At 41.8% G+C, this 11,672-nt stretch overlaps 1 protein-coding gene across 2 annotated transcripts in view; it reads left to right on the top strand.

Moving 5' to 3' along the window:
• Positions 1-2,333: 2,333 nt before the first annotated feature.
• Positions 2,334-11,672, top strand: part of LOC109892494 (zinc finger protein GLIS3-like) — a 32,893-nt gene continuing 23,554 nt past the window's right edge. Inside the window, exons 1-3 of one of the 2 annotated variants that reach the window (XR_004210216.1) lie at positions 2,334-2,672; positions 7,222-7,417; positions 7,579-8,737. Coding sequence is in view for 1 of the 2 variants with exons in the window: in XM_020485065.2 (XP_020340654.1) it covers positions 7,245-7,417; positions 7,579-8,737 (1,332 nt within the window). In the remaining variant the exon portion in view is untranslated. The remainder of the gene's footprint in view (positions 2,673-7,221; positions 7,418-7,578; positions 8,738-11,672) is intronic. The other variant, XM_020485065.2, reaches the window with a different exon arrangement.

Raw genomic sequence — 11,672 nt, 5'->3', positions numbered from 1 at the left:
GAAGATGGAGTCTGTGTTGTTGCTCTGTCCCCAGCCCTACTGCTGTATCAGTGTTTGTAGTGAAGATGGAGTCTGTGTTGTTGCTCTGTCCCCAGCCCTACTGCTGTATCAGTGTTTGTAGTGAAGATGGAGTCTATGTTGTTGCTCTGTCCCCAGCCCTACTGCTGTATCAGTGTTTGTAGTGAAGATGGAGTCTGTGTTGTTGCTCTGTCCCCAGCCCTACTGCTGTATCAGTGTTTGTAGTGAAGATGGAGTCTATGTTGTTGCTCTGTCCCCAGCCCTACGCTGTATCAGGGTTTGTAGTGAAGATGGAGTCTGTGTTGTTGCTTTGCCCCCAGCCCTACTGCTGTTATATTCTGCCACACTCTGACATTTACAAACCCACCGTAGCTAGCTTAGCCAAGGAAAGGAGAGGGAAAGGAGAGGCCAAATCACAGTGGGATCAACGGAAGGTTGCTGCTTGAAGGAAACATACCCTGAAAGTACATTGAATTGTCATGATAATCTTGTAAACAACATCCAATCATATAGTTGACCTCCACAGGCTGAAAATGTTGCCATTTCATGTATTTTAAGAGCTATGTCTGTCCAAAAGGGACACTTAAATACTGTACTACTAGACTCCTAAACCATCTCATTGGTGTACTAACAGTAGCCCCTGCTGGTAAGAGGGAGAACTTTTTACATACAAGGATGTTACAGAACAGAAAATCATACATAGCATACATCAGTCCTGTGAGCTGATTAATATTACACACAGTACTATTCATATGCAATTAATTATTAAATGATAAATGGGGAATTAATTAATATTGACAGCAAGAGAGAATAGGGAAAGGGACGTGTGAAATACACAGGAGGCTGGTGGGAGGAGATATAGGAGGATGGGCTCATTGTAGTGGCTGAAATGGAATAAATGGAACAGAGTCAAACATGTGGTTTCCATATGTTTGATGTGTTTGATACTGTTTAATTTTTTCTATATCGTTGCCATTACAATGAGCACATTCTCCTATAGCTCCTCCCAACAGCCATGATTCTATATCTATGGTACCCACATACGTCAATGTCCCCAATATAGTGTTTTTGACCAGCTCCCTGTCTGAGACAACATAGAAAATGCATTTATTTGGCAGTGAGTGGCACAATGTGTCGTTTATTCCCCTAATATTCCCCTTACATTTCTCTTGACACTATTATTGACTGTGTTGCCCCTGTCCAGAGGGTTCCTCCTCTATACGGGTTACCAAGCAGACTACTTTCAAGTCACCCTAGAGTAAACACAATTGTTGCTATGCCAACTTGGAGCAAGATCCACAGGGTAAACACTCGAGACGCCAGGAGAAAAGTAGTTAACAATGGAGCCTGAACTGAGGTTGGTGGGGTTGGTGTGGAGGGAGTTTTTGACTAGATGGGATACAGCTTTTGGCAGATTTGACTTTTCGTAGCAGGTTAGCAGAACTTACGCAGCAGGTTAGGAGAATTAGGTTAAGGTTAGGAAAAGGGTTAAGGTTAGAGAAATGCTAAAATGTTGATTATTTTATGTTAATTTGACAAAAGCTGTATCCATTTATAGCCATGACCATGGAGGGGTACACTCTTAAAAAAAAAGGTGCTATCTAGAACCTAAAAGTGTTATTTGGCTGTCCCCATAGGAACACCCTTTGAATAACCCTTTTTGGTTCCAGGCAGAACCCTTTTGGTTCCAGGTAGGACCCTTTCCCCAGAGGGTTCTACATAGAAGCCAAAATAGTTCTACCTGGAACCGAAAATGGTTCTACCTAGAACCAAAAAGGGGACAGCCAAATAACACTTTTGGAGCCCTTTTTTCTACGAGTGTGGACTGGGAATATTTCTAGACGGAGAAATTAAGTTCCTTATAGCTAAATAAAACAGGCTTAAAAAATAGGAAGTTATTTTATTTTATCTTTATTTAACTAGGCAAGTCAGTTAAGAACAAATTCTTATTTTCAATGACGGCCTACCCCGGCCGACACTGGGCCAATTGTGCGCCACGCTATGGGACTGTCTTTTTTTCATTCATTCTTTCTTTCTCTCTATCACACAAACACACACACACACACAGAAAGATACAGCGAGAGAGAGACAGACAGACAGACAGACAGAGGAAAATGACACTTGTCTTTTTCATAAAACATATTCATCTGACCATCTCTGACCTGTGAATGAACTCCCATGAATATGAAAAGTAGGCTAGGCCACATCGATCATATGATGTAGCCTAATATTCAGCTAATTGTCCACAATGTCAATCATTTGCCCAGTTGTAAAATACTACAAACGGCTTTTGGATTTGCATAGAGCAGAGTTACAGAACGTCCTCTTCAAAATGGAATCATATCTCACACGCAAGGGCAAAACAGTAACCGATACACGTCCCTGCTGGAGATGATGACTAAAACGAATAGCCTACTTAGACTACAAACAAGAGGAGAGCGCGTGCCACTAACTTCCTCACAATTTCTCAAACTCTCAGAGAACATAGAGGGGTATAATATATCGAAACAACAGCGTGGTGATATCGAGAAATTATTGTATAACCTAGAAACATTATTTTATCGAAGTCATCGTCACCTTGCCGTTTCCAGTTTCACCTTGTCAATCTACTGCGCGCGAATTCACAGAAGATAGTTTAAGTGAATACTTTTCAGGTGAGTAAAAATGTCAGTGGCTGTATTTCCAATTCAATGGTTTGGCATTGTCATTGACTTTAGTTGACTTTACTGTAAACGTTAAATCTGCGTAATGTATTAATACTACAAACGTATAAAATAGTAAATTATTTTTCTTTAAAATGACTCTGCTAATAAATTCTAATCTACCAAATTACACATTGAGCAAATTACGTAACGTTAGCCAACAGTAATTTGAAACTGCAATTGGTTTTGTATAAAGTTGTTTTTAATTAAATAACATGTACGATTTTATTGACCATAGCCTATCATGTGTGTTGGACAGAAAGTGCATTAGTGAATTCATTAGGCCTGTATCACCTCTTGAATACACTTATTTTGCAAATCCTGTATTATTATCCTTGTTCATAAACAGTTTGGTCCTAATCACCATATGTGAACTTAGAATTTATATAAGTGTATTACATTGTAGACATGCTCGAAAATGGATGCAATATTTTGCTTTTGTAGGTGAGAGAGTAGAGTAGACTATATGTGACAGGTTGGCTTGATACAGTCTTATGTAGCAACATTTTAAATTGTTTTTTTCATTGGGTAAAAGTAGAGACTCAGAGTTAGAAAATGGTATATCAAACACTACAGTTAAGGGAGAATGGGGAAAGTAATTCTGCTTTGAATGTTGATAAACTTGTAACCTAATTTTTGAGAAAATGGACCTGGAATGTTTTGGTAAACCTACTGGAGAGCTCTTTCTTGTCTAAACCAGGCAACTAAAAGCAACTTTCTAAACAATGTTTTGGTGAATTTCTAGCTTGTTAGCTAGCTAGCTAGTTCAAATAATAGCCATTTCATATAGCTGACAACGTCTTCACTTTAGCTCATTTGTCTTAAATATTACAGGAAAATAAACTCACAACAAGATCATTATTGACAAGTTAATGGCGAGCCAATTACAGAAAATAGCTTACCATTGTGAGTGTGACGAAATAAAAGCAGGGCATTCTACCAGAGAATTTTAGAACTTGGACACTGTCTCGTTGACTTTATATCCTAATTTGATTTTGGTGCAGGTCATGTTCTTCACATTCCGTCTCTGGTAAACACATACTATATCAAATAAAATCAAAGTTATTTGATACAAAAGGTGTAATGAAATGGTTACTTGCATAGTGGAGTCTTTTGTTTAGACAATTAACCATAATCCCAATTCATAACATTACTACCCTGCATGAATCTGCGGGTAGCTAACTAAACAGGTTCAATGTTAGCTAGCCAGCTAACATTAGGCAATAACTAGCAATGCAAATGTCTTTGAGATATGAATAATATTACTATACAGATCATACATGTAACATTAGCTAGCGAGCTAGCCAGCTAACGTTAGCTAGCTAGCTAACAGTACGCTTTAACTTGAAATGAAAACAACTTTCTGACTAAATCAGAAATGTATAATATCTGAAAATGTAGCTAGCTAGACTATCTTACCCGTATACATGGATGGACACTTCTCCCTTTGTCACGGATGCCATGGTTGCCCTTAGTTTTAAGATGTAATCCGGAGACACAACAGCCTTTTGTTTGTTCTCTTTTCGACTCCCTCCACATATTTGCAATCAAACGCCAGAATTTTCTCCATCTCCTTAGGTATCATCATCTTCTTCCACCAGGCATTCCACTGATTTCAAAACTCAGTCCTCCAGAAAGTGGAGAGCAACATGTTTGCAGTTATTACCTACACATACTGAGCAGCCCTTTGTTATAGACAGAAGCGTGCTACATGGCAGACCAATCCAAACTCATCTCTTGACAAGTCCAGCCCATTCATTATCTCAGCCGATCATGGCTAGCGGGAAGGTTCCTCTCTTTTTTCCGTGGCTAAACAAACTAGGCTCGTAATTGAACAATGTTATTTGTATTTACAGATGGCATACAAGTTTGTTATTAAGGCACATGAAAGTTCACATGTTCCAGAAAGCATTTCTGAAAAAAAACACACTTAGATTTTTTTTAAAGGTTTACATTCAAATGCCTCTCCTGTGAAGTAGTGACGCGTGATATATGCCTAGTTTCCTGAAACGAGTCACATATGGCAACACCTGGGTGGCAGGTAGCCTAGTGGTTAGAGTGTTGGACTAGTAACTGAAAGGTTGCAAGATCAAATCCCTGAGCTGACAAGGTAAAAATATGCCGTTCTGCCCCTGAACAAGGCAGTTAACCCACTAGGCCGTCATTGAAATTAAGAATTTGTCTTGCCTAGTTAAATAACGATAAAATAAAAATATTCTTTTGAAGATAACAGTGAATTCTTCCCTATGCCAGTTATAGTTTGTGACTCCCTTATTACTCATGACTATAAAATATGCCTGTCTCACAGATGTCCGTATGGACAGACCACTGAGGGCCGAAGATGAGGGAAAGGGAAAGGGTATACATAGTCAGTTGGACAACTGAATGCATTCAACTGAGAGATGCTGATTTAGATGCTGCTCTTCCTCTTCTGCAAGACTCAATCATTACTTTTGGGAAGAGGAGCATTTTGGGACAAGGCATTATTTTCTCCAAAGGCTATTTGTGAAGAAGACACGGGGTCAGACATGAACGGTAAGGGCTGTGACCTCCTGGTCTCCCCCTCTGGTGTGCCCCTTTCCCTGGGCATGATCACAGGACAGCAGGCCCCATCCATCAGCATACCTATACGCACCACCCTCTCCCTGGGATGCTGTGCCACCCTGAGCCCATCTCCGGTGGGTAGCAGGGGCAGAGGGGTGCACCAGGACAAACTTTGGTTACTGCCCTGAGCCTCCGCAAGCAGGTGTTGACCAATGGGAAACAGCCAAATGTTTTAGGTGTCTTACAGATGTCAGGGCAAAAGTTCCTACCACTAATCAGTGCTTGGCGTCTGACTGCTCTGACTGGTGTCAAAGGTAATTTCTTGAAAGCCTTGTAATAAACAACGTTAAATACAGAGTAATACATTGACACATGGGTAAACAGCCAATGATGATGTCCTGATCTTCTATGTAAGATAACTGTTATGGACTCGAGCAGCCTCAGATTTTTCAGTGATCATCACTCAGCATGTTAAATGCTGATACACTTGTAAATGAGGATGTCACTCCAAATAAGTTTGAAGTGTCCTATTGAAGTAACCACTTGTGGTTTCCTACCATCAACTATTATTTAAAACTTAGATATTTTGGATATGCTCTGACAGGACCTGTGTTGAGGAACTCTTCTTCCTCTCAACTGAAAGATCCCAGAGTTGTTCAATCAGCCCCTCTCTTCTCCCCTCTCTTCAAAGTAGCACTGATTTACTGTAGATTGACGTCTTCATACTTCCCTTAACCTCAATATCGTCTGCCCACCCTAACCTCCGGGTTGGAGACCTCCTTTGTCCCTGGCCTGTTTATTGATAATTAACCAAGCAGAAAGCTTGTCCCCAAATGACCCAAGGAGGAAAAAGCGGAAGAAAATAAATCTAATCTGAAATGAACAGAGCAGAAAGCAGAAAGTGTCTCTGTTCAGGTTTGTTAGGGGGAATTTCAGGATTCATAAGCTTCCCCTTACAGAAAAACCACATGATTAAACATGTTTTTGGAAAATATTTCTCAAGTGATCACATTTTATTGTGTAGTTTCATGTTATCACGTTGCTTTACATGTTCAAATCTTATCACATTAACTTCACATAAGAGCACATGTGATCACAGGAAAACATGTTTCTGGAACAATTTACATGCGATCACGTGAAATTCATGTGGTTTTTCCGTAAGGGTCTACTGAACACGACAAAAACCATTAGGTTTGTGTTTGATTTCTGTTGAAGATGTCTGTCTCACGGGTCCCTGGTGTGCAAACACAGGTTGCTGTGTTAATATGGTGAAGTGAACTGTGATGGAGATGAACAGACCCTGAACCATGGATTCATTGCATCTCTATCAAAGTCAGATACTGACAGTAAAAACTAGAAATGTGTGTCAGATACATTTTTATTTATTTTAGTGAACCTTTATTTAACTAGGCAAGTCAGTTAAGAACAAATTCTTATTTACAATGACGGCCTACGAAAAGGCAAAAGGCCTCCTGCGGGGACGGGCTGGAATTAAAAATGTTTTTTTAAATTATAAATATAGGACAAAACACACATCACGACAAGAGAGACAACACAGCACCACATAAAGAGAGACCTAAGACACAGTATGATGACTGGTTGGATGCAAATGACAATGCCACAACCACATTGTAGAAGACTGCAGTAGTTAAAGCGCTCACTACAAATACACACAGTGAGAGTTCTCCACAACCTTCTTTCTATTATATAGACAAGTTGTCTTGTCTATAATTTACTTAGAAAAGCTTAATTCTATCATTCTCAAATATTATATTAAAAAAAACATATTTTAGTCGTTAAAGTTTACACTGAAAGTGTTTTTCCAACCCATAAAATGTCATCTTTTTTTTCCACTGTTTTGATTTGTAAAGCATATGGTCTAATTTCCTATGTCCCTGTAGAATATGATCTTGGTGGTGAACCCTCAACTCTCTAATGGTGAACTTGTCTCTACCAGGTTACTTTGTCTCAGGACCAAATATGCAGGTGTTGGGCCAGCAGGCTGGTGCTAACTTCTGGGTCACCAGTAGTCCCATGGTGGTCCAGAGCCTGGGTCCAATATCTCCTGTCACGAGTCAGTCCTACACCTCTGTGCCTCTGGTACCACACCCCCAACCCCCACAAGGCCTGATGGTACCGTACACAGATACCAGGTGAGTCAACCTCTGTACCACTCTAGGTGAGGGAGTATACCACCATACTCTTGTCATTACACTGATTTCTCTACTCTAAACAAAGTCAACATACAGTACAATATTAAACAGTTGTGTTACTCATTTGTGAGATTTCCCTTGTACTTCTATCCTTTCTTCAGGTCCTTGTTCTCCAGAGACTCCCTGGCATCCACCACCCTGAGCCTAGCAGAGACCCACTCAGTTCTGAGTGGCAGACAGGAGTGGCCCTATGGCTACCGGGTCCTTCCTCCACTCTGCCCACAACAGGGTTCCACCCAGGCCAGCAAGGGGGGTGAGCTGCTCAGCCTGCCCCCTGGCACTGCCATGTCTGGGGGCACCAGCATCTCCAACTCTGCCTCCTTGCCCTCCTACCTGTTTGGGGGAGATGCCAACAGCCCACGGCAGTACTCAGCCCACTCCAAAAAGAGGGCCCTCTCCATCTCACCTCTGTCAGACGGCTATGGCCTTGACTTCAACTCCATCATCCGTACCTCGCCCACCTCGCTGGTGGCTTACATCAATGGCTCCCGGAGCTCTCCGACCTCCCACCACACCCTTTCACCCCTCCAGCCTGAGGTCTATGGCCACTTCCTTGGGGTGAGAGGGAGCTGTATCCCCTATCCTCAGACTCCAGGCCTCCTCAGCCTCACAGCCTCCACGCTCGCTCTGACCCCACTGAGTTACCCCCAACCTGAATTGGAGTGTGGCCGCATGCAGAGGCTGGAGCAGGGCAGGACGCTGGAGAGCCAGATGGCTAACATGGTGGTGGAGCAGCAGTGTCTCCCAGAGGAGGGAAGAACACCACAGAGGGCTGCCAGTAACACTAATGACCTGGTGCCATCTCTACACTTTCAGCTTGAGTTGGCCACCATCATCAGATCAGATAGTCCACCGCAGTGCCCCCCACCTCCTTACCACTCTCACTACCAGCACCGCCACCTCCAAAGACCTCCTAGACACATCCAGGGTCAGCCCCAGTCCCAGGGCCCTGTCTCTCAGCCCCCCCCAGCTCCCCCTGGGCATGGGACCAGCCTCGTGCCCCATCCCCTGTCCCTCTTCCCCATGCTGGAGGACTACAGTGGGGGGTACTGCTGCCGCTGGGTGGACTGCAGTGCTGTGTATGACCAAAAGGAGGAGCTGGTTAGGCACATAGAGAAGCGCCATGTGGACCAGCGGAAGGGCGAAGACTTCACCTGCTTCTGGGCGGTGTGTCCACGCAGGTTCAAGCCGTTCAATGCCCGCTACAAACTCCTCATCCACATGAGAGTCCACTCTGGAGAGAAGCCCAACAAGTGCACGGTACATAGCAAATCAATCTCTGGTGAAGGCCTCAAAACTGCCTTTAACATGCAAGTGTGTATCTGTTTAGACATCCAATTCAGAATCCATTGGCTTTACCTGAATCCAATTTTACCTCAGCTTTACATACCATCCCCCTTATGCATAATGGTTAACATCCTTTTTTCCATAAGTGTGTTACAGGGGGTTAGTGAGTGCAGCAGTTCCCTTCCCGACTGTCTCTCCTGTCTACTGTGAGTCAACCAGCCAGGGAAATAGACATCTTGAAGTACGCATGTTGTACCTCTTTAATGCCTTTGTGTGCTCTGATGTACGTTTGAAGGCAAAAGGTTGGGGTCAGAAATTTGGTCTTTCTCCTTTTAACTGTTGCCATGATGGGCTAATTAGCCAGTTCTGTGAAAATTGACATGAGAGTTGTAGTTATTAAATCAGCACAAAGACAGTGCAGTGCTTAATATCTGGCAGGGTACCAGTCAGTAAGCCTCCTGCTCTCTCTCTCTCCCCGTCTGCCCCCCCCTCTCTCCCTCTCTCCCTCTCTTGCTCTACCAGGCCTGTCAGTAGCCAATAAGACTTATTAGTGCCAAGTCAGGTACAGACTTGGCTGGGGTTCTGTGAAGGTGATGCCCCCTGGCCCAGTTTTGATCGGTCTGGTTATATGGCCAAGCAGAGAGACAGTTGAATGGAGTTAATCTGAAAGCCATGTATCCTTGGACCTGGTTCTGATGAGGGAATTGGCTGGATTCCCCCCGAGACAGGTGCTCCCAGGCCTAGTGCTGCTGCTGGTGGTTCTCTTAAATGTGCCACGTTTTGGTTCTCTTCACTAGTCTCTATCGGTTGACAGATGAGTTGTACTACACTGTATATTAGAGCTGGGTGATATGGACAAAAAATCCATATTTTGCCCTAAATTACCTGAATTGATGCGATAATGATATAACAATACATTTATAACATTAATATGCATTATCCTTTGAACTACTATGACTAGTTTTATGGTTGTTGCCATCAATTCTAGTACAATCACCCATATTAGCAAACTTATTTCAAACGTATTTACATTTCTCTAGTATAGGCTACTTATTGCATTGAACGATATCAGCAAAATGCCTGCGATAAGTGATTGGTGTCGTTAATTTTCAGTTAATCGTCCTAGCTCTACTGTGTTGTAAATGCAGTTAAAGGTATACTTCAGGTCGGATGGGTCTGTACCATGTAATCTGACCCCCTACCCAAAAACAGAATAGACATTGGATGTGTCAGAAATGGTGCCTTATTCCCTATTTAGTGAATAGAGTGCCATTTTGTACGTACATATGTAGGATCTTCATTTGACCCGTATTGTCGCAACAAAATAATTCTGCAGCAACAGGATTTGAACATTTAGTCCATAATGTTGCTTGATCAGTGGTTAGGCTAGCCAAAATTAGACTACATGAAAAGTGGAATACTGTTACTATAACTGTGTGTTATTATTGGTAGAATCTTACATTTATCACCCTGTTGCTGGAGAACATTCAATGTATTTGAGGTTTAAAAAAGCTTACGAAAAATGTATCAACCCCTACAAAAATGTCCATTAATTATAATCCACATAATAATTCACATTTCCTGTTGCTTCAGGATTATTTTCCTACTGTAGCAAACTGGCTCAAATTAAGATCATACATCTGTATCCATTGTACACCATCCCATCATCCCAGGTTTGACTTGGCAGCATAAGATAAAAAAAGTCCTACTGAAAAGAAGTAGAACATGGTCAGTACATTATTGACAAAAACAGTCAGAAAACCAAGACTTACTGAACAAAAACAGTCTAAGCAATCAAAGTCAGGATCCTGACAGGATCCAGACTTAGACAACAGAGCCTCTCACAGAGAGAGAGAAGGTCTTAGATGCCATGCCAGCCAATTGTTCAAGATTTACGCTCTGGCTTATTGTGAGGAATGATTGACAGGAATAGGGTTGCAAACAGTAGTCCTATAAATCTACCCCAATTCTTGTATTATTTTTAACTTAACAACATGAATTGGGGTATTTAGAATATTGTATAGGTAGAGAACATTGTAAGGAACAAGTCTGTGTCAATAACTCAGTTTTGGCAAAAATGCAGATAAACCCTTCCCACTGGGCACAGATATCAATTCAACGTCTATTCCACGTTGGTTTAATGTAATTTCATCGAAATTACTTGGAAACAATATTGATTCAACTAGTGTGTTCCCAGTGGATTATCATTCCAAGCTCTCAATATGTTGACTGGTGTATATCTGATATCTGAAGTTACCCGTTTTGATTGATTGGGCCTCAAAGTATGTCACTTAACCAAAAAAAAGGCCTTCATTCATATGCCATTTCCCTTTCATACTGTAAAAAATCTGATTGTACATTTTCTTGGTGTTGGGTGTTCTATTCTGCACCAGGTTCAAATGAGTTATAGGTTCACTTGTGTAATCACAGTGTGCATTTAAGCATATCAGTTGTTAAGTTGAAAGAAGACATTCAGACTGAAACCCCAGTAGTTCCGTGTTAATCCACTTAGTTCCTTACAATGGACAGTTGCAATTCTAGTTCTGCCCACACCACCACAGAATGCAGGCCTGGTGAGATTTCTGGTTTGCCAAGATTTTTAGCGGCATCTCTACAACCGCAAGGAGGGAAATAACCAGCTTCTTCTCAAGTTTCTGTAACTTTTTAGCTCTTGTTTTAAAGTAACTGTCCAGTGTTTCCGGAGTTCTATGAAATATGACCTAAAATGAATTACAATATGAGTGAAATAGTTTTTCTTCACAAAAATTGCAATTGAGTATGTAAAAATTGAAGATTTTTCTGTGTTTGAACGGTGTAGGTGTATCCCAACAACAGAATGGTGTGGGTGTAGACCAGTCAGTAAAAATATTTACATGAGTAGACCACTGATTGGCCATCTCAGCCAATG

Source organism: Oncorhynchus kisutch, linkage group LG6 (assembly GCF_002021735.2).
Source record: "Oncorhynchus kisutch isolate 150728-3 linkage group LG6, Okis_V2, whole genome shotgun sequence".
Classification (NCBI taxonomy): domain Eukaryota; kingdom Metazoa; phylum Chordata; class Actinopteri; order Salmoniformes; family Salmonidae; genus Oncorhynchus; species Oncorhynchus kisutch.
This window is presented reverse-complemented; position numbering and strand designations above follow the sequence as displayed.